Genomic DNA, 23,739 nt, shown 5'->3' with positions numbered 1-23,739 from the left:
TTTATGGGGATATATCTCTGTAATGTGTAGATAAATTATGTTACCTTGGTGATATGATTAGTGCAGGTGGTGGTGTGGAGGCAGCAGTGAATTCAAGAATTGGAAGTGGCTGGAGGAAGTTTTGGGAGTTGTTACCCCAATTGACATCAAGAGGGACCTCTCTCTGATTAAAGGGAAAACTTTATGCAGCTTACGTTAGAAGCATGATGTTTTATGGCACCAAAATATGGGTGATCATAAAGCAGGATGAACGGAGGTGTAAACGAAATGAGAATGGTAAAGTGGATGTGTGATGTCACACTGATGGATAGGAAAGCAAATGTGGAATTAAGAGATCGATTAGATAGAGAAAGCATTATTGAGGTTATGCATCGGGGTAGGTTGAGATAGTTCGGACATATGCAAAGGATATGTGGGTGGGTAGTTGTGTGAAGAGGTGTATAAATATGAATGTGAATGGAAGGAGAGCTCGAGGCAGTCCGAAGAAAACATGCAATGTGCTACTGAGATGATCTTCGAGTTGAAGGCCTAACAAGACGGCTAGCAAGGGATCGTACAGCCTGGAAAGCAGCCATAAGGTGAACCATGGCTTACACATGCAAGCATGGAAACGGCCATAAAACGATGAGTGGTGCAAAGGTGAAAACAACGTGGTGAGCAGTGTGGACTGTACAGAGCATTATTTGAAACTTTCCAAGCCATCTCCACTCAAGTACTTGTGCTCACGTTTGCCATGTGAGGATGAGCATTTTCATTCAGTGAAGTCACAGCTTGCAACAACATACCTGGCCTGTGTATAACAAGTCGTTGACGTTCTGGGCATTGATGGTTTTTCCACATTCAACAAATGTCACGTGATTGAAACCGTTGAGGTTGCAAAGCACTTGACATAATTAAGCTTTCTGGCTGATGGCCTCACCATGGAAAAATATTTTGGTGGTGGGGACCAATCCATACTGGCTGATCTCTTTGATTCTAGCGTGAAATGATGGGCCAAGGTCTCATCACGCGTCTGTCGGTCTTCAATAAATCATGTCCACCACTCCAGTTGTGTTCCAGAAATCCTGTTGCAATGGCTGCATAACTTCCTGTTTTATCAAAAATGAAGACCTTTGGTACCCCTACCTTGCTTTAACCTGATTGAATTTCAAATGAAAATTAATTATAGTTTCAACACTTCTAACGACGATGTCCATTTATTTTGCTGTTACATGAGAAGCAATCCAGCAACTTTCCACAATGAGCTGTGCAACGCTTCAGTGCTTGCATGAGTGAGAGCAATTTGTTGCATCTGAGTGTGTTTAGATCACTTTCCGATTAATGACCATTTTAGAACTCGTTGCACCATTTAAATGCAACAAATTACATGAATGACGTGCATCAACATATTGGGCATTCTCCTGTGAATTTCAGCTGCCTTTATGTTCGACTTCGCAAGGACCTTAAATGATAAACTTCTGCTCCACAGCACACATGGCTGTTGGTTGCCATCTTGATTTTACTCAGAAATTGGATCAGTGTGTGTCGCTCGTTTCCCTTTCTCAGGGTAGGCAACGTCACAACACAAAATTTCAGCACCAAACTATTATTTTTTCAAATGTTCTGTTGTTAAAAAGTACGTCTATCTTGATTAACCCTTTCGGAATGTGCACTCTTATTATTGAATTGCCCATTTTGGCTTTGTCAACTCCACTGTAAATGCACACTTGCCTAATTACTTCCATCACTGACAGTGGATGGTGGGTATGTTTTCACCATTATCTTTCTGTCTGTTTGCCTGTGAGCATGATATCTCAAAAAGTTATAGACGGATTCGGACGAAACTTTGTGGATAGGTTCAGTATGTGACGAGAGCAATCTGATTCGATGTTGGTGAAGGTCCGGATGCAGATCCGGCTACAAATGAGATATAAAACGTAAACTGTTCAGCCTGGCAAAGGTTTGTGCTCTATCAAGTACCGTTCTTGTCAACAAAGCAATTAGAATGTGATGGAAGTAGTTTTCTATTCAATGGCAGCTAATTATATTGGCTGTCGTGAGGATGATGGTGGTAGATATGATTACACAAATGAATGTATTGTTGATAACTAATGAGAGTTCCCTTCCGAGGCACTTCAGCACAGGAGAAGGCCATTAGGCCCATCCAAAGCCTGTGCTATGAATGTTTATCATTGTTCTTTCCTTTTTAAATGCTGAGAGTCAAGCAAGGAAATGGAACATACCATTTTATATCCTTTGGTATATGACTTATCGGGGCTCAAACCACTGACCTCCCAGACTCAGAGCGAACACGCTAACCATTACACTACTGAGTCTGGTAACGTCCACTGAATCTTGTATTAATGAAGTTCATTATCATGAAATTCACCTTTGGTGGAGAATCCGGTTTTATTGAATACGGTACATGTTAACTCTTGCAATGAACAATGAAGTGTTTAATTCCAACTGCAGCCTAACGAATAGTGACTTGTCATACAATTGCTGCTAATTCTTTCTTTAAAAAAAACAAAAAACCAACAATGTTGATGAATTATTGTGTTTTGCTTTCGTTGCTGCTATGTTATGTAGATGCGGTAGATGGTCAGCTATCTGGCTCCGTAGAGGGACAGGTGAAAGAAAAGTCAACGATGAAGGCAATCATTGCTACGTTCTTGCCCAGCAGCAGCTATAGTCCTATATTGCTGCCTTTGTGAGTACATATTTAGCTTGGCTGTGTTTGGGGTGAGGTTGGAGGAGGAAGGATGCATCTTTCAATCGTTTTTATGATCCAGATGCGATGAAATATTGTGGTTACGTACTGATTTCCTGTGCTTGGGATTCCCTCGCTCCATCTCAACTTTTCAGATTAAACTTTTTTGTGTTTACGGTGCATCTTCTTGCTTTTCCTAGCGATCCTGAAAATCACTACCTGTTTGAGCAAGAGCGGGTGCCAGTTGTGGTCTGCGAGAAAGAACCAAGCTCAATCATTGTATTTGCACTAAGGTGAGACTGCCTGCTTTGCCAGACAATCGGTGCATAATCGTAGGTACTTTGCAGGTCCAGATTTGTGTTAACCCTTTGGTTTTGTTATTTTACTGCAATAAATAATTTTGTGAGATAGATGGAGGAACATCATGGTAAAGGTAGGCTTGACTGGAGTAGCATGATCCGTGGACGAGCAGGAGACATCTCGATGTAAATTAAGTAGGGAAAACTGTCAGCTTTAAGATTAAGTGTCACCACATGTGGGGTGGTGCGGCGTTAACGAGGTAGCAATTAAAGCTAATTTCTCCCAGTATGTGGTTGCTCCCTGTGACCTTTTCATATGTTTTTGCATATACAAAACCGGCAATGAAAGAATTACATTCTTATAACAACACCAACAGCAGAGCCAAACATTCCGAGCTGGCAAAAACCCCGCCTTCTCGGCTTCACGCCAACAAGCCACACCCCAAGGCTTATGATTGGTTGGTGTGACTTATGAAAGGGGTTATGATTGGAAAGAGGGCAGAAGGTGCGAGAAGAAAAGAGGAGATAGTTGGTGTGAGGTAGGCGGTGGAGACGGAAGGGTCTCGCTCGCTGGCTTCTCCTCGATACTCCGAAGAATACAGTGCGATTCTCGTGTTCGTGCTGTGTGAATTTGCCCGCATGCTGGAGAAAGACATTAGCCATTACTGTTTGACTGAGTCGTGAAGTTGTATGTGAGAGAGAGAGAGGAGAGAGAGAGAGGAGAGCATCGCTCAGCAATAACTCGGTGTTATCCCGTTGTGTGTTTGAGGAGGAGGGTGGGCCATCATTGAGTGGACATGGTGTAAGAGAGGGGTGGGGTTGGCGTATTCATTTGAGAGAAGAGACTGTATGGCGGTTGGTGAGCCCTGGTGTTGAAGACTACCACACGTATTACCTCATGTACATTTCCCGTGCAGAGTGGCTTGGCACCATTTTGGGTGCGGTTTCCCATGCAGGACGATGCGATTCGATCGCCAAGCTCATAAAAGATAATCTCTGGATACCCAGCTTAGTGCCAGAATAAAGGAAGGGATTTTCTTTTCTTTTATTTTTTCCCCTAGTCTGTTTCTGTATGTGTGGAAGAGTCTCAAAATTAGCTTTAGTTCACCTCATGTTTTTATCATCACATTTTGATTTATGTTCATTAAACCCTTATTTATTAAAGTTGCTTGTGTCTGTCTATTTGTTGTGGGTTCGAGTAAAAACCCTTGTGCTCCCGTCCTGGTGAATGCCTCTGGTACATGCTTGCCGCCTCCCATCTCCAAGGATCACGTGTTCGCCTCCAAGGTAGAACCGTTTGGCTATCCGTTCAGATCGGTGTTGACTGCCCCATCCACGACAACTGGGTCACGGGGGGGGGGGGGGGGGGTAATTAACTTAACCAGCGTGGACACGACAATATTTTGTCACTCAGTATTTTGTGTATGTGTGCAAGCATGTGTGTAGCACGGTGCTTTGTCTGCCATTCACCATTTTCACTAAAAATGCTTTAAATATTTTATTTTTATTTCATTCTTGTTTTTGTGAGAATTGGTGGCTTTTTATTTTATCGCATTGTTACTTCTGACTCACTACTAGATTTCCAAATTGCCTGATTGTTTCTCTTTTCGAAAGATATACAAGGAATTTTGATACAGCAGGTCATTTGGCCCATCTTGCTTATGTGATGTCAACACCACATTAATTCAGTGTATCAGTTAATCAACTTATTTTCAGTGGAGAGAGAAGTGGGTGTGTGTGTGGGGGGGGGGGAAGGAAGAGGAGTGGTGGGGGGGAGGAAGAGGAGGGGGAGGAAGAGGAGGGGGGAGGAAGAGGAGGGGGGAGGAAGAGGAGGGGGGAGGAAGAGGAGTGGTGGGGGGAGGAAGAGGAGTGGTGGGGGGTAGGAAGAGAAGTGGTGGGGGGTGAGGAAGAGGAGTGGTGGGGGGTGAGGAAGAGGAGTGGTGGGGGGGAGGAAGAGGAGTGGTGGGGGGAGGAAGAGGAGTGGTGGGGGTGAGGAAGAGGAGTGGTGGGGGGAGGAAGAGGAGTGGTGGGGGGAGGAAGAGGAGTGGTGGGGGGGAGGAAGAGGAGTGGTGGGGGGAGGAAGAGGAGTGGTGGGGGGGAGGAAGAGGAGTGGTGGGGGGAGGAAGAGGAGTGGTGGGGGGGGAGGAAGAGGAGTGGTGGGGGGAGGAAGAGGAGTGGTGGGGGGGAGGAAGAGTGGTGGGGGGGGAGGAAGAGTGGTGGGGGGGGAGGAAGAGGAGTGGTGGGGGGGTAGGAAGAGGAGTGGTGGGGGGGTAGGAAGAGGAGTGGTGGGGGGGAGGAAGAGGAGTGGTGGGGGGAGGAAGAGGAGTGGTGGGGGGAGGAAGAGGAGTGGTGGGGGGAGGAGGAAGAGGAGTGGTGGGGGGGTAGGAAGAGGAGTGGTGGGGGGTAGGAAGAGGAGTGGTGGGGGGGTAGGAAGAGGAGTGGTGGGGGGGTAGGAAGAGGAGTGGTGGGGGGGTAGGAAGAGGAGTGGTGGGGGGGTAGGAAGAGGAGTGGTGGGGGGTAGGAAGAGGAGTGGTGGGGGGAGGAAGAGGAGTGGTGGGGGGGGTAGGAAGAGGAGTGGTGGGGGGTAGGAAGAGGAGTGGTGGGGGGGTAGGAAGAGGAGTGGTGGGGGGAGGAAGAGGAGTGGTGGGGGGAGGAAGAGGAGTGGTGGGGGAGAGGAAGAGGAGTGGTGGGGGGAGGAAGAGGAGTGGTGGGGGGAGGAAGAGGAGTGGTGGGGGGAGGAAGAGGAGTGGTGGGGGGGAGGAAGAAGAGTGGTGGGGGGGAGGAAGAGGAGTGGTGGGGGGAGGAAGAGGAGTGGGGGGGGGTAGGAAGAGGAGTGGTGGGGGGGAGGAAGAAGAGTGGTTGGGGGAGGAAGAAGAGTGGTGGGGGGGAGGAAGAGGAGTGGTTGGGGGAGGAAGAGGAGTGGTTGGGGGGAGGAAGAGGAGAGTGGTTGGGGGGAGGAAGAGGAGAGTGGTTGGGGGGAGGAAGAGGAGAGTGGTGGGGGGAGGAAGAGGAGTGGTGGGTGGGGAGGAAGAGGAGTGGTGGGGGGGAGGAAGAGGAGTGGTGGGGGGGAGGAAGAGGAGTGGTGGGTGGGGAGGAAGAGGAGTGGTGGGGGGGAGGAAGAGGAGTGGTGGGGGAGGGAGGAAGTGGAGTGGTGGGAGGGAGGAAGAGGAGTGGTGGGGGGGAGGAAGAGGAGTGGTGGGAGGGAGGAAGAGGAGTGGTGGGGGGGAGGAAGAGGAGTGGTGGGGGGAGGGAGGGAGAGGAGTCGTTGGGGGGAGGGAGGGAGAGGAGTCGTTGGGGGAGGGAGGGAGAGGAGTCGTTGGGGGGGAGGGAGGGAGAGGAGTCGTTGGGGGGGTAGGAAGAGGAGTGGTGGGGGGGTAGGAAGAGGAGTGGTGGGGGGTAGGAAGAGGAGTGGTGGGGGGGTAGGAAGAGGAGTGGTGGGGGGGGAGGAAGAGGAGTGGTGGGGGGGAGGAAGAGGAGTGGTGGGGGGAGGAAGAGGAGTGGTGGGGGGGAGGAAGAGGAGTGGTGGGGGGGGGAGGAAGAGGAGTGGTGGGGGGTAGGAAGAGGAGTGGTGGGGGGTAGGAAGAGGAGTGGTGGGGGGGTAGGAAGAGGAGTGGTGGGGGGGAGGAAGAGGAGTGGTGGGGGGGAGGAAGAGGAGTGGTGGGGGGGGAGGAAGAGGAGTGGTGGGGGGGAGGAAGAGGAGTGGTGGGGGGGAGGAAGAGGAGTGGTGGGGGGAGGAAGAGGAGTGGTGGGGGAGGAAGAGGAGTGGTGGGGGGAGGAAGTGGAGTGGTGGGGGGAGGAAGAGGAGTGGTGGGGGGAGGAAGAGGAGTGGTGGGGGCGGAGGAAGAGGAGTGGTGGGGGGGAGGAAGTGGAGTGGTGGGGGGGAGGAAGTGGAGTGGTGGGGGGGAGGAAGAGGAGTGGTGGGGGAGGAAGAGGAGTGGTGGGGGGAGGAAGAGGAGTGGTGGGGGAGGAAGAGGAGTGGTGGGGGGGAGGAAGAGGAGTGGTGGGGGGAGGAAGAGGAGTGGTGGGGGGGAGGAAGTGGAGTGGTGGGGGGAGGAAGTGGAGTGGTGGGGGGAGGAAGTGGAGTGGTGGGGGGGAGGAAGTGGAGTGGTGGGGGAGGGAGGAAGTGGAGTGGTGGGAGGGAGGAAGAGGAGTGGTGGGGGGAGGAAGAGGAGTGGTGGGGGGAGGGAGAGGAGTGGTGGGGGGAGGGAGGGAGAGAGGAGTCGTTGGGGGGGAGGGAGGAAGAGGAGTGGTTGGGGGGAGGGAGGAAGAGGAGTGGTTGGGGGGAGGGAGGAAGAGGAGTGGTTGGGGGGGAGGGAGGAAGAAGAGTGGTTGGGGGGAGGAAGAGGAGTGGTTGGGGGGAGGAAGAGGAGTGGTTGGGGGGGAGGAAGAGGAGTGGTTGGGGGGGGAGGAAGAGGAGTGGTTGGGGGGGAGGAAGAGGAGTGGTTGGGGGGGGAGGAAGAGGAGTGGTTGGGGGGGAAGAGGAGTGGTGGGGGGAGGAAGAGGAGTGGTGGGGGGGAGGAGGAAGAGGAGTGGTGGGGGGGAGGAAGAGGAGTGGTGGGGGTGAGGAAGAGGAGTGGTGGGGGGAGGAAGAGGAGTGGTGGGGGGGAGGAAGAGGAGTGGTGGGGGGTGAGGAAGAGGAGTGGTGGGGGGGAGGAAGAGGAGTGGTGGGGGGGAGGAAGAGGAGTGGTGGGGGGGGAGGAAGAGGAGTGGTGGGGGGGAGGAAGAGGAGTGGTGGGGGGGGAGGAAGAGGAGTGGTGGGGGGGGGAGGAGGAGTAGTGGGGAGAATGGAGAACATAGAACATTTCGGCAAGCATCAGGACATTAGCATTGTAACATGTTTATTTGTATTTTCTTTTTTGTGTGGTTGGGGGTGGGCATTATGGAGAGATGATGTGGTTGTGGGATGATCAATTAACAAACAGCACATTTATCTTTTGACGATACTCTCACAGATATCATCGTCACTTTTACAGACCAATCAGTCTTCTCCCAATCATCAGCAAGGTAATGGAATCCATCATCGCTTCTGACATTAAATCCTTCTTCTTCTCCAATGGCTTGACTTCCAATCATCAATTTGGATTCAGACCAGGTCACTCTACCCTGGACATGCTGCTTCTGCTTTCCCAAACAATGGATGGGGATCCTCAATGCCAGACATGAGATCAGTCATCTCACTCTACAATTTGTATGCTTTCGATAAGGTCTGGCTCCCCGGCATGCTCACCAAGCTGTCTTCCTATGATATCCAAGGACATCTCCACTCATGGCTCACAGACTTCCTCTCCTGTCACAGTCAACGTGTGGCCCAAAATGGAGTTCTTTCATCCCCTCTTCCTGTCCAGGCTGGAGTTCCTCAAGGCAGCGTTCTGGGCCCTGTTCTTTTTCTGGTTTTCATCAATGATCTCTCTGACTCCCTGGAAAATCCTCTTTATCTTTTTGCTGATGACTTCACCATCTGTCGTACCATCTATTAACCCTAAAATCAGAAAGCAGCAGTCTTTTTTCTTTTCTTGGGAAAGCCACATTTCCAAGCTGGCCTCCAAAGCCAGTCGCCGACAGGGAATCCTCCATCATGCAAAGTCCTTCCTTGGCACGCCTGAGCTCTGAACCACATACAGAGCTTTCATCTGCAGCCTGATGGAGTACTGCTCTCCTCTCTGGGCTGGTGCTACCACCTCACACCTAGCTCAGCTTCACGCTGTGGAAACCAAGGCTTTTAGGATCCTTGGTATCTCCTGCGATGAAACTGAGTCTTTGAGTCTTTCACTCCACCGTAGGCAGGTCGGTTTGTGATCTCTCTCTTCTACCTTCTCCTCTCCAGCTTTACTCCCCCCCCCCTCCTTCCACAAGCGTCATCCTGCTGTCTGTGATCTGTGCCCCCCATATTTCCACAGGGTGCTCAAGGTCTGCCAGCAACCCCATTCTGGTGAAACTGCCAAAATCAAGAATCACTGCTCACCTTCACTCTTTCATTCCTCTATTTTCCTGTCTTTGGAATGAACTCTCACACTCTCTTTAATCCCACTCTTCCCTCCAAGTCTTCAAAACAGCTGTTCACCACCATCTCTTTTCTTCCCCCATCCAAAACATGATCTTTTCTACCCCCACTAATCCACTCCAAACCCATCACCTTAAAATTCTCTGCTTTCCTTCCTGAAAGTCTCTGTAGTGGCCATCTTGTTTACCCTGTGTCCCCCACCCATCTCCCTCTCTTCGATAGATCTCCCAATGTCTGTTCCCCACTTTTGTGCTTCCCTCTCCTGCCACTCTTGTCTCCTGCTCTTTGTTATAAGTTTTGTGTGTTTGTTCTTACACAAGCCGAGGCAATGTTTAAAAAAAAAAAGAAAGAAAAGAAACCATACTGTACTCAAACAGGAGGGTCTTGCCGTGTGCACAAACTTGTGGGGAAAATAAGGTTGGGGACTTCAACTTTAAAATTTGTCCAACCTATTGTACCATTAATTAACATGTTTGGCATTGTTTTTGTGCTGTTTATTTTCATGAATAAAAGTTAAGAACATAAAATAAAGTCTATTTTTTTGAGTTAAGATCATGAAACATAGCTTTTATAATAATGATGATAAACTTTATCCTATAATGCAATGGCGATGTTGATGGCGACAATAAAAACGAGATGATGATGTTGGGGGATTGAGGGAGTTATTGTGTTGATTCGGTGAATAAATGTGTATAATAGTTTGCCAACCCGTTATTATTTGATCACATTGACCACAATCCACAAACATTGCCTCAACAAATTAATCGCGATAGAGCAAATCCACGAAGGAGAAACCCATGAATGGCAAGGCTCTCTTTTATTAAATTGGCAATCAAATTTAATGGCTTGTTTATCGTGAGTTGTTGTTTTCACTTTATATAACTAGACGTGTGAGATTTTAAAAATAACTCTGACAACGAAGATAATGGCATTTGATTAATTGCTACCTTCCAGTCCTAATATCCATGTCTTCCTCTGACCAATGCTTTTTGTACCTATCTACTGTTTCTGCTGTCACTACCTTTCTATGGAGACCACCTACAATGCCTTCAGAAAGTATTGTCGTGGATCCTGGGTTCGAGGCTTGCCACAAGGGGAAGCACTTGGGTCCCTGCCGAACGCCCGGTCCTGAGGCCGCCCCCCACAGATGACTCCGTGCACTGGCAGGTTGCTAGGCAACCACGAACGTCGATTGGCACGGCCAATCCGTTCAGGGCTACACTACTTTGCGTGATACCTTACCTGTGGACGGCCGGCTAATTGGGGTCGGTGCCCTCAGCGCACACTCAGATTACTGCTGAGCGTTAGTGAGCGTATGCTGGCTGACAAAGCAAATTATTGCGGTACAACTTCCCGTCGAACCTTACTTGTGCACTGACTGCATCAACCGAGACAGATTGTAAATAACAACAAACAATTATTTATTACAAACCGACAATCAAACAATCATTTAAAAACAAGTATTAATCGGCAAGAAAGAAAAAGGTTTAGCACATTGGAGCAGATTTAACAATAACACGTATTCTTCTTCAATCTTACTTCAACAAAAGACTTTGCCATAATTCACTCAGGAGCAAAGGATATAACAAGGACTTGAAAATAAGATTTAAAAAAATAACATATGGAGAAAAGGAAAGCAGTCTTTCCTTCTCTCCATCACCTCACACAAATATGGAGGAGAATGCAAAGGAGAATGAATGGGGAAGATGGGCAGTAGTGATGGGGACACGCAGCCGTATCCCTGTGGTGCCCAGACCCAGTAGGTGAGTCCTCTCTGGCGTCCCGGATGTGTGACTCGCTCTCCTCTGCCTCAGATTCTTCCTCTTCAGGCCCCCTTCGATGAGGAGCCGCCGTTCACCCTCCTCTTCCTTCTTGGCTGACAGAACTGAGAGGGCAGGATGACGCTCGTGGAAGGAGTGTTCTTTTTCTAAAGAATCTCGACACCAACTGCTCGTGAAACTTTCCTTTCTTTATCCTCACACGTTTTTGTTCCTTCCCGCACGAGCCTTCTCAGTGTTTGTGTCTTCTGCTCATGCGAGATTGTGCCATTTGTTTCTCCTTTCTGTCTTTTCTGCTTCTTACCTTTTGCTTCTCCCCTTTCTGCTTTCTGAGCCGTCTGCTCAGGAGCGCTTTTTGTCCCTGCTTCCGTGAGCCCGTACTGTCTGCTGCTCTGCCGTTGTGCTTCTCCATCACATCAGTTTTCTTCTCCTCCTCCCGTAAGCCTTCTCCCCCTCCCATTGGTCGACAGCCGATGAGGGTGGGTCCACAGCGTCACTTGTGGAAAATACCACGCCATTCCGAAGGAACTTTCAACACCGCCCCGCCCTTTACATGCCCAAAGCTGCGATGAGAGCCCCTGAACCCCCTCTCCTGCGTACAAAACACTCACTCGCACTGTTTTGCACTGTAGCAAGCCCACGATGAGCACCAAGTGCCACAAACATGCATGAGACGCAACACGAACATGCATGTGTGGGCACCTCATGGGCTACCAAGCAATGGGTGGATGGAGGGAACATGGAAAAAAAAACCCTGCACAAATGAGGGATGACCGAACGGCCGTGGTATTGAAGGTAAGACAGATGGTGTGAAGGAGAGACTGTTGAAAGGACGTTTGATGGGGAGATGTCGAAGAAATTCTCAAGTCCTCCTGTACATTTGAGTCATTTGTTTTACAAATAAACATAAACAAATACAAACAAATACATATGCACACATGGAGAACTCAGAGGCAAACAATACATTCTTCCTCCAAATTCTAAAATACATGGAAATGTTGAGTTCTTTATATTGGATTCAGTGAGATGAAGTATGTTTTTCTTCCCCATTTGCTGGCACCACAGTTTGTCAGGTTGAATGTTTCCAGGTGGAGATCATTTTCAGCGTTTGTGCAGCAATCAGCTTAATTTTGAAGGATTATAACATATACTTTCAGGAACCAGATGTGTAAATTCGGTTCCGGTTTTGAGCAGCGAGAGGTCTCCTTTGGGGCTCCCTGCTGACTTCTCAAAGCTAAGTTTCCGGTTGTTATTTGTCCCGTTTTAACCGTTTAATTTTCTCACCTACATGTTACTGTGTGTTGCTAGTTCGGTTTTGTTTCAAAAATCGTGCTATTTTGTGAGTATTTTTGTCGACGTTCTTACCTGTGCTTGAGGCCTAGGCGTAGGCTTGAGGCCTACCGGTTCCACTCGGTGTTCGATCGTTTTTTTTTTTGTTGTTTGTTTTTTCTCCCCATTACCTTCATTTTCTATCCTCCCCATTACCTTCAATTTTGATCCTCCCCACTTTCCAAACATCCCCCATTCTCCCAACTAATCTCTTTCTTATCTCAAAAATAAATAAATAAATAAAAAAACCTACAACAACAACACGCTCACCTTCTCCCGATTCTGCTTCTTCTTCTTCCTCTTAACTTCCTCCTCGTCTTCTTCCTCGATTTTTTTTTTATTTTTTTTTTTACACTTCCATGACCTAATCTGTTGAACTCTCTCATATATTAATATTAACAACAAAAAAAAAATATATATATATATATATATATATATATATATATATACCCAACAACAACAACAACACGCTCACCTTCTCCCGATTCTGCTACTTCTTCTTCCTCTTAACTTCCTCCTCGTCTTCCTCGATTTCTTTTTTTTTTTACACTTCCATGACCTAATCTGTTGAACTCTCTCATACATTAATATTAACAACAAAAACGATCTTATAATGCTTCATCTTCCTCTCTCACACATGTAGTACTCTTTACTGTTTCACAATGCACTACTCTTCTGCTATTTTAACAGACTGCTCTCATTTCGAGCTCTCCTTCATTCCTTGCCTAAAAAATCCAACTATTACAGCGCTTCTTCTCTCCATGCTCTGAATTCGCCTTCATTGCACCCTTCAAGAATTGTGTTAAATCGCATCTCTGACCTAAAACTTTTAAAAACCACAGTTTGCCATGGATGCTCGCTTTCCATCAACCATTCTTTTTTTCCAAATTCAGTGCCAACTCACCCCCGTCACCCCTCACTCTCACTCTCAAAGCAACCATCCCACTCTCCTTCCTCCAAGCCTCCCTCTCACCTCTCTCAAAAATCCCCCTCACCTTTCTCCCACCTTTCATCCCCCTCACTCTTCCTTCTCAAAGTTGCCCCCCTCTCATCCACCAACCTGCCTCCCTCCACTGCCCTCTCACCTCCATCTCTTCACTCCACCTCCTCAAATCCTCAACTGCCTTCTTCCTTGTCTCTTGTCCCCCCTCTCCCCCAGCACCACAGAGCCTTTTCTCCTCATTCGGCCCCCTCCCCTCGCTGTTCTGCAATACACCACACTCCTTCAGCAACCCTCCTTACCTGCCCCCCTCATCCCTTGTCCTACCCTCCCCCTCCCCCTCCACCTCCTGCACCCAAAGCCTCCTCCCCTTCCTCTTCATTAAAAGTGTGGACCTCAAATATCCGGGGCCTTCGCTCAAACCTTTCAGATCTTTCCATACAGGTTGCCACTGACAAACCAGACATTATCTGCCTAACAGAAACTTTCCTCTCCCAAGACGTGTCTGACTCCCAAGTATCTCTCCCTGGCTACTCCCTCTTACGGTATGACAGACCTGAGCCTCGTCCTGGTGGAGGTGTTGCTCTCTTCATCAAAGACTCTATTCCTCACTCTCCATGCACTGCTCTCACTCCCCCACACCCCCAGGAATACCTCTGGCTTCGGCTTCCCCTCCACTCCCACCTCATGTTTATATGTGTACTGTACCGTCCACCGAACAGTGATGACTCCATCTACATCTCACTATCCGAAAACATGGACCATCTTCTATCTTCTCATCCAAACTCTCTCTTCCTCTTATGTGGTGACTTCAATTGTCATCATGCCAGTTGGCTAGGTGTGGGTACCTCTCTCACCTGCCATGGCACCTCAGCAAAAGCTTTCTGCGACTCATTGGGACTGACTCAATCGGTCAGCTTCCCGACCCGGATCTCAACCAATGGTACTCCATCTCTTCTGGATCTGATTTTGACAAATTTCCCTGACAATATCTGATGCTCTTCCTTCGCTCCAATTGGTTCTTCTGACCACGTCCTTGTTAAAGTGGACATCTCTCTGGCTGTTATCAGAGAACCACCTCACCACCGTCGAGTCTGGCATTTCACTCAAGCCGACTGGCAGGGTCTCCGAGCAGCCATCAAACTTACAGACTGGTCTCCTATCACTACTTTCTCAAACATCAACTCATCCTGGGAATTCTTTCAAAGAAACTTGCTCTCCCTCATGCACAGATTTATCCCCTCTCGTGTTCAGTTGTCTTACCCTTCCTCCCGCCCTTGGTTTACTGAAGCTTGTGGCGAGGCAGTTGTCCTGAAACAACTTGCCTTTGCCTCATGGAAAGCAAACCCAACTGAGGGCAATCTCAGTTCTTTCCACAAAGCTCGGAACAAGTGTGTATCTACCCTCAGGAGAGCCAGAAAACAACATCTTTCTCATCTCAAGTCTGAACTCTCATACCTCTCTCCCTCCTCAAAATCCTGGTGGCGTTTAATCAAATCTGTTTCTGGTGTATGTTCCCCCTCCATCCCCTCCCTTACCTCAAATGGCCGCATTGCTGATTCCACACGTGATAAAGCTGAATGTCTAAACTCGGTGTTTGCAGCTAAATCTTGTGTCCGAAACCCATCACTATCTCTACCCACTTTACCCAGTCGCACCCAACTGTCCCTGGACTCTGTATCCTTTTCTCCTGACAAGGTGGAGAGCTTGCTTTCAAACCTCGAGTCAGATTCTGCAACCGGTTCAGACGGCATCAGCCCACGTGTCCTCAAAGCCTGCTCTTCTGCTCTTGCTCACCCTCTCTCTGTTCTATTCACCCTCTCATTTGCCCAAGGTCATCTGCCATCTGCTTGGAAATCTGCTAACATCACTGCCCTGCATAAAAAGGTGCAAAAACAGATCCCTATAACTATAGACCAATCAGCCTTCTCCCAATCATCAGCAAGGTGATGGAATCCATCATCGCCTCAGATATGAAATCCTTCCTCTTCTCCAATGGCTTGATTTCCAATCATCAATTTGGTTTCAGACCAGGTCACTCTTCCCTGGATATGCTGCTTCTGCTCTCCCATCAATGGATGGAGGTCCTCAATGCCAGACAGGAAATCCGAGCCGTATCCCTGGACATATCACGTGCTTTTGACACAGTCTGGCACCCTGCCCTACTCACCAAACTCTCTTCCCATGGTATTCAAGGCCATCTCCACTCATGGCTCGCAGACTTCCTCTCCTGTCGCAGTCAACGTGTGGCCCTAAATGGAGTTCTTTCATCCCCTCTTCCTGTGCAGGCTGGAGTTCCTCAAGGTAGCGTTCTGGGCCCTGTTCTTTTTCTGGTTTTCATCAATGATCTCTCGGACTCTCTGGAAAATCCTCTATTTCTCTTTGCCGACGACTCCACCCTCTGCCGTACCATCTGTCATCCCTCAGACCGGCAAGCAGCAGCTTCTTCACTCACTGCAGATCTGGATAAAATCACAAACTGGTCCAACACGTGGAACATGTCTTTCAATCCAGACAAATCTCACACTCTCACTATGTCTCTTCGAAAGGACCGTTTACAAAACCCCCCATCCACTTTCTCAACAATCCTCTGGAAGAAGTCTTTTCTTTCAAGCTTCTAGGTCTCACTATCTGCCATGACCTTTCCTGGGAAAGTCACATTTCCAACCTCGCCTCAAAAGCCAGTCGCCGACTGGGAATCCTCCGTCGTGCTAAGTCCTTCCTCGGCCCTCTTGAGCTCCTGACCACTTACAAAGCTTTTGTCCGTAGCCTGATGGAGTACTGCTCTCCCCTCTGGGCTGGTGCTCCTGCCTCCCACCTTTCTCGGCTTCACGCTGTCGAAACCAGGGCATTTAAGATCATTGGCATCTCCCGCAATGAAGCTGAGTCTTTGGGCCTCTCACTCAATCACCGCAGGTTGGTCGGTGGTCTTTCTGTCTTCTACCGACTCCTCTCCAGCCTTGCCCCCCTGCTCTCTCTGCGATTTGTCCCCACCACATTTCCACAGGGCGCTCAAGGTCCGCCAACAACCCCCTTCTGGTAAAACTACCAAAATCACGAATCACTGCTCATCTTCACTCTTTCATTCCTCTTTTCTCCCGCCTTTGGAATAAACTTCCTCACTCTATTCTTTCCCATTCTTCCCTCCAGGCTTTCAAAACAGCTGTTCACCACCATCTCTTATCTTCCCCCATCCAAATCCTCGATCTTTTCTACCCCCGATAATCCACCCAAGCCCACTTCCTTCATTTCTCCTAATTTCCTTCCTGAAAGTCCCTGAAATGTCCATGTTCGCCGTCCCATCCCCATCCCTCTCCCTTCCACAGTTCACCTAATGTGTCTGTTCCCCACTGTTTTGTCCCTTCCACTCCCGCCCCTCTTGTCTCATGCCTCCTTGCTGCGAGTTGTGTGTTAGCTCTCATACGAGCCTTGACCAAGGTATACAAAATTCTCTCCCGGCACAGAATGACATCAAGACTGCAGCGTTTGGCTATGTTACACATAGTTCTTTGGTATGGGACAGGAGAAGGTCAGTCCGCTTTTAAACAGGCTCGGGAATGATATATAATCTGAGACTGTCAGAGGCATTGTAAACGCATCTGGATATTTCCTTAGACCAACATTCCAGTTGAGCTAAAATAATATCTCCAATCAAATTTGCTGGTGCCTTATATTTCTTATTTCATTAAAAATCCCTTCGCAAGCAGAATAAATTTAAATGATAGGCAATTATATTATCCTGAATAATAATTATAGCTTACTTGAAAGGTCAATCTGTTTGTTTTGGACACTTTTATTCGGCAGATTGACCACCTTTCAATACAGAAAAGAGATACAAGATTATTTAAAATGTAAATTCAAATAGATACATGTTCAAGCGCATAGAATTATAATCATCATGTCATAAATGAGTACATTTTCCATTAAAGATTTATAACAATACCTTTCTTTTTAATTGCCAACATTTTATTATTATTTTTGTCACCCTCAAACCCATTATGCTAATTTTGGAGAAGTTGCATCGACAGGGGGGAGATTATTGGTGGACCGTTGAAACGGGCCAATGGGGTAAAGGAGGGAGGATTAAAAGTAGCAGAGGGCGAGTGGGGAGACATTACATGGGACAAATACAACCTAGCCAACGCTCGGGGCCCCTGAACAGCCCTTTAACAAGGGACCAAGGACTATCTATACAAAGAATAATGAAATAACTGATCATCACGTCACCTACGTGTCCATGTATGCTCTCCCCCTGGGGTAAGTTTTCTAAAACCATCACAGTATTCACACCCCTTTGACTTTTTCACATTTTTTTTGTTACAGCCTGAATTTAAAATGGATTCAATTAAAAAAAAATGTTGCTGACATGCATGAAATACCCTATATAATGACTGTGAAAGCATGTTTTTAGAAATTTTTACAAATTAACAATGAAAAACTGAAATGTCTTCCATCAAGAACTAATCAACCCCCTGAGTCAATACTTTGAAGAAGCACCTTTGGTAGTGATTGTAGCTTCGAAGAGTCTTTGGTATGTCTGCATCAGCTTTGCACATCTGGATTTGGGGATTTTCTCCCATTCTTCCTTGCAGATTTGATGTTGCTGTCGGGTTGGATGGGGAGTATAGTTGAACAGCAATCTTCAAGTCTTTCTACAGATTCTCAATGGGATTCAAGTCTGGTCTTTTGCTGGGCCACTCAAGGACTTTCACATTCTTGTTCTGAAGTCATTCCAGTCTTGCTTTGGCTGTATGCTTGGTGTCGTTGTCCTGTTGGAACGTAAATCTTCATGGCAATCGAAGGTCTTTCGCACTCTGAAACAGGTTCTTCTCAATGATTTGCCTGTATTTGGCTCCATTCATTGTTCCCTCTATCCTTACAAGTCCCCCAGTCCCTGCTGCTGAAAAGCATCCCAATAGCATGATGCTGCCACCACCATGCTTCGTGGTCGGGATGGTGTTTGGTGGAAACCGAGGACAGCTCATCACCCATCTGATGTGCTTGCATCCAGGCCCAAAGAGTTCATTTTTCATTTCATCAGACCATATAATCTTTTGCCGAATGCTCTGAGTCTTTCCCATGTCTTTTTGCAACCTTCAGGCATGCTGTCATGTGCCTTTTTCTCAGGAGTGTCTTCCGTCTGACCACTCTTCCATAAAGCCTCGATTTGTGTCGTGCTGCAGAGACTGTTGTCCTTCCAGCAGGTTCTCCCATCTCTGCCAAGGAACTCTGTAGTTCTCTCAGAGTGGTCATTGGTTTCTTGGTCACCTCCTTCACCAAGGTCCTTCTTGTCTGGTTGCTCAGCTTGGTCAGATGGTCAGCTCTAAGAAGGGCCTGGGTAGTTCCATATTCTTTCCATTTCCTAATGATGGAGCTCACTATGCTCTTGGGAACTTTCAACACTACAAATTGTTTCATACCCTCCCCCAGATCTATGCCTCCTCACAATTGTATCTTGGAGTTCTCCAGATAATTAATGGACTTCATGGTGGAGTTTCTTCTCTGACATGCACTGTCAACTGTGGGACCTTAGATAGAAAGGTGTTTTTCTAAATCATGTCTAATCAATTGAATTGGCCACAGATGGACTTCAATCAAGTTGTAGAGACATCTCAAGGATGATCAAAGGAATTTGGATGCACCTGAGCTCCATTTCGATCGTCATAGCAAAGGGGTTGAAAATCTATTGATCAAGATATTTCAGCTTTTCATCTTAATTAATTTGTAAAAATTTCTAAAAACATGTTTTCACTTTGTCATTATAGTGTATTTTGTGGAGATCATTGATGATACATTTAATCCATTTCTAACTCGCCTGTTCGAAGAACAGAGAGCTATAGCGATACCCCTGGCGTGAGTGTGAGCGTCGGCGTCAGCGTCAGTGTGAGCGTGAAAATGTTAAAAAAATTTTGGTGCGTTATTTTTCCCTTTCTAATGTTTTTATCGACCACACTTTTTTATACGCCATATGTATATATGTATATATATATAGATGTATGTATATATATATATATATAGATGTATATATATATATATATATATATGTATGTATGTATATATATATGTATGTATGTATATATATATGTATGTATGTATATATATATATATATATATATATATGTATGTATATATATATGTATGTATATATATATATATATGTATGTATATATATATATATATATGTATGTATATATATATGTATATGTATATATATATATATATATATATATGTATATATATATATATATATATATATATATATATATATATATATATGTATATATATATATGTATATATGTATATATGTATGTATATATATATATGTATATATGTATATATGTATATATGTATGTATATATATATATATATATATATATATATATATATATATATATATATATATATATATATATATATATATATATATATATATATATATATACACATGTGTGTGTGTGTGTGCGTGTCGGGGCGTATTATGTGTCGTGTGTCTGTCTGTCTGTGTCTGTCCGTCCGTCCGTTCCTGTCCGCAATGTAACTCCCAAAGTTTTAAAATTTCATGTTTCATATTTGGAACATAGGTACAGACTGTGGAGACGGTGTGTCGCGACATACGTTCGTCACCAAAAGTGGTTGCCATGGCAACCAGGATGCTGTTTTCCATCTGTTCCTGTCTGCACTCTAACTCCCAAAGTTTTCAACTTTCACGTTTCACATTTGGTACGTAGGTATAGACTGTGGAGTCGGTGTGTCGCGACATACATTCGTCATCTAAAGTGGTTGCCATGGTCACCAGGATGCTGTTTTCCATCCGTTCCTGTCCGCACTCTAACTCCCAAAGTTTTCAACTTTCACGTTTCATATTTGGTACATAGGTACAGACTTTGGAGCGGTGTGTCATGACATACGTTCGTCATCTAAAGTGGTTGCCATGGCAACCAGGATGGTTTCCATCCTTTCCTGTCCGAACTCTAACTCTCAAAGTTTTCAACTTTCACGTTTCATATTTGGTACGTAGGTACATACTGTGGAGATGGTGTGTCGCGACATACATTCGTCATCGAAAGTGGTTGCCATGGCAACCAGGATGCTGTTTTCCATCCATTTTTGTCCGCACTCTAACTCCCAAAGTTTTCAACTTTCACCTTTCATATTTGGTACATAGGTACAGAGTGTGGAGACGGTGTGTCGTGACATACGATCGTCATCTAAAGTGGTTGCCATGGCAACCAGGATGCTGTTTTCCATGTAGTTGCACAATTCTGTATATTCCTTCTTGTTCGGGCGTATATTGTGCTCACTTGCGCTCTTGTTACTGATTACAATATACAAATACATATATTGCTTTAAAATTATTTGGATCAGACTTCACTGCAATGCTTTATAAAAAAAAATATTAATTATTAGACGAGTCTTTTAAAAACGATAAATGGATAAACAGCCGTGCATTGGGTGTCTTTGACACCAACTCTCTGGTTAAATTGTATAACATAACAAAATGTGAATGTGAAAAATTCAAGAGGTGTGAAAACTTTCTGAAGGCACTGTATCTCTCTTCTTCTTTTCTGTTGATGTTATCGCTCTGGGTCCTTTTACTGTCCATTCTGCTGAAAAACTATTTTGTACTTATTTTGTTGATACCCTTCATTATTTTAAACATCTCCACAAGATCTGCTCAAATTATCCTCCTTTCTAATGAATAAAGTCTTGTCTCCTTCATCTGTTCCTCTTGGCTAAGTCGAGCTCGGCCTCAAATTTATCTCGTAGCTCTATGCTGAACCCTCTCTATCGCAGCTTCCCCAAATGTGGTAAACAAAACGATACAAGATTTGAGGTGAGGTCTCAAAATGCCTTTACAGTGTGTGCACTGTTTAAATTTATAATTTACCAGATGACCCGTGAACCCGTTGGGTTCCCATTGTGACAGCGGTTGATGAAAAAACAAAAATTCAAGAAAAAAAAAGATCGCTCCAGCGAAGTATACCGCTGAGGTTGTTTTGTATTGATCAAATACTCCTGAAGAGTACTTGACTGAATCGGAAATTTGTTTTTTAAAAATTTATTTCGTTGCCTGATTTGAACGAAACTTGATACTGCACACAGGCGAATGTTGAGTAAGGTGGCCCTAAATTTTTTGTGCTATCGTGTACCGTTTTGGCTGTATTTTGGGAATATATATATATATATATATATATATATATACACACACACATACATTCATACATACATACAAGATGAGAGTTTTAGTAATATATAGATTTTACTACAAATACAACCGAAAACCTAATTTGCTTTAACCTATAGATGCATGGCATTGTCCTGCCTGCTTACCCCCTGTATATATTTCCACTCCCAGATCCTTCTCCTGTGTTACCTGTTCTAAGATTTCCCCTGCATCATGTCATCCCTATTTTCCTTGTTCCTACCCATCCCCAGCATCTTACATTTTGTTATGTTAAACTCATAGACTCCTATAGAGAAGGACAGGAATCTCCCATGCTCGGGGTTTTGTAACTTGAGTCTGAAGGATTAACTTGAGTCCGGGGCTAAAATGACTTCTAGAAGGGCTAGAGACACGATCTCGGGATCCATATAGGGTTTTTTGAGGATGGCAAGTTCAATAGTGTCATTTTCAACACTACCTGAGGTCATCTTCAAGGTCAAAAGGTCATGTTTCAAGATCAAATTACTGAATTTTGGTATTTTTTGCCCGTTTTTGTGTCTAACTCATAAACGGTGAGAGATGGCTGATTGTAATAAGATGCAAGTGTGTCGAGCTGTCAAACTTTGATATTTATTGTCATATATCGTATTACATAAACATTATATGCATGTCACAACACTATGCCTATTACAACTATGTCTATCACTCGTTGGAGAGCGTTTCTGGCCTTCTGAGGCATCTCAAAGCTTTTTCTTTGTCACTCACATTGAGGAGATGAGCTTTCAATAGAATGTTAGCTAAAGTAGTACATGCAACATTACTACTTGCTAAAAGTGCATCTACAGAGGAAAACAGCTCAGCAAAATGAAATCGGCAACGCATTTTAGTCTTGTCATACAAATTAAAGGCATTATGTACAAAAAAGACTGTTGACATAGTCGGCACACTCAAACCACCTCTATTAAAATTATCTAGAAACTCAGATGACACCTCGTTACCATCTTCATCATCAATGATCTCCTCCATATGAGTGCTATCGCCATATTTATGAACAAGGTGTCCGGCCAAATAAACTACTTTATGCTTAAGGGCATCGTCAGACCCCAAGAGATCCTGAGTGTCTTGAGGAGTAATCTCGTCAATGAGTTCACTTCGCTCATCTGGATTTATGGAAGTTGTACAGTTCTTGTCGCAATCAATCACACGAGAACGAGATTCGGGCATAATGTCATGCTTAATGAGAGTTTGCAAATTTACAATTTTAGCTGCAGCCATAATGTCAACTACGTCAATGTAGAAGTTTCCACCGCTTCTTTGCCTGGCTTGGCTGAAAAACTTTTCCAAGGCTTCATCTGCAAATATAGCAGGAAGAACGTAGTTAAATTCTTTCTCTGCCAGAAGATGCAGCTGCGACAGAAGGAAGGTGAAATGAGGAAGCTCATGTGCCTCAGTCATCCAACAGAGCTGGCTTATTACAAGCTGAAGAATTTCCTTGCTTGTGCATTCATAGATGTTTACCTGGTCAGTTATGGATCTAATCTGGGACCATTTTGAGAGCAAGCTGTTCTTCTGCAAAGGAAAAAGTCGTTTGGGCACCTCAATGCCATCTTTCTCAACTTTATTCAAGAATAGAAATCCAAAAGGTGAGTGAACTTGTTGGAAATGAAAGAACTGCTTGACAGTTTGTCCAGTAGCATCAGTTCTTGATGGGTAAAGGTTTTCCTGGTCTTTTATGACGTTAAAGCCAAGAAAATAGGAGCTGATTTTAGCACAGAAGTGGTCGAAATCTTGGATATTGTCTGCAGCCTCATCAGCTGCCTGCATCTTCTCAGCTCTTGATTCTGACGTAGAAGATGATGTTGGGTGTGGTGCTGAGGTCACCTGCTTCAAAGCTGATTTCGGTACTCCAGGAAATCTTGATGGGGGTTCTTTGGGTCGTTTGCCACCCCGAACTGACACCCAATCACAATTGAAATGTGTCTCAAATATATATCTCCTTTAAGCACCTCAAGCTTTCTTTCTCATTTGGCATTGCCAATATCCATCTCTCCCTCTCCTCAGTATCTTTTGGGAAGGATATGACCTTTACATAAGGTGTCCCATCATAGTTTCCTCTACAACCAAAGCAGCTGCAACGAGCATGGCATATTGTCACCAAAGCAGGAAACGACACAAAGATCCTGTGAGATCACCAGCTGGACAGTTTCTGAAAGAGAAACAAACAAAACAACATTAGTTAACGATGATAGAAATCGGCAAGTAGGTGCAGTAGGTGCACAATGTCATGTTTTGTCATAGACTTTACAAAAGTTTTCCTCTATGAGTTGGACACAAAAACAGGCAAAAAATACCAAAATTCAGTAATTTGACCTTGAAATATGACCTTTTGACCTTGAAGATGACCTCAGGTGGTGTTGTAAATGACAGGATTGAACTCTCCATCCTCAAAAACCCCTATATGGATCCTGAGATCGTGTCTCTCGCCCTTCTAGAAGTCATTTTAGCCCCGGACTTAAGTTAATCCTTCAGACTCAAGTT

General features: G+C 45.6%; 1 protein-coding gene across 1 annotated transcript in view; it reads left to right on the top strand.

Annotated features, from left to right (window-relative positions):
• PIKFYVE (phosphoinositide kinase, FYVE-type zinc finger containing) overlaps nt 1-23,739 on the top strand; it is a 199,576-nt gene that overhangs the window by 162,621 nt on the left and 13,216 nt on the right. Inside the window, exons 36-37 of the mRNA XM_085890455.1 lie at nt 2,569-2,689; nt 2,890-2,982. Of these exons, the coding sequence (XP_085746581.1) occupies nt 2,569-2,689; nt 2,890-2,982 (214 nt within the window). The remainder of the gene's footprint in view (nt 1-2,568; nt 2,690-2,889; nt 2,983-23,739) is intronic.

Source organism: Eptatretus burgeri, chromosome 8 (assembly GCF_056783735.1).
Source record: "Eptatretus burgeri isolate ZD-2024b chromosome 8, Ebu_testis_v1, whole genome shotgun sequence".
In the NCBI taxonomy this organism is placed as follows: domain Eukaryota; kingdom Metazoa; phylum Chordata; class Myxini; order Myxiniformes; family Myxinidae; genus Eptatretus; species Eptatretus burgeri.
The sequence above is the reverse complement of the archived record's forward strand: the minus strand, read 5'-3'. Positions and strand labels throughout refer to the sequence as shown.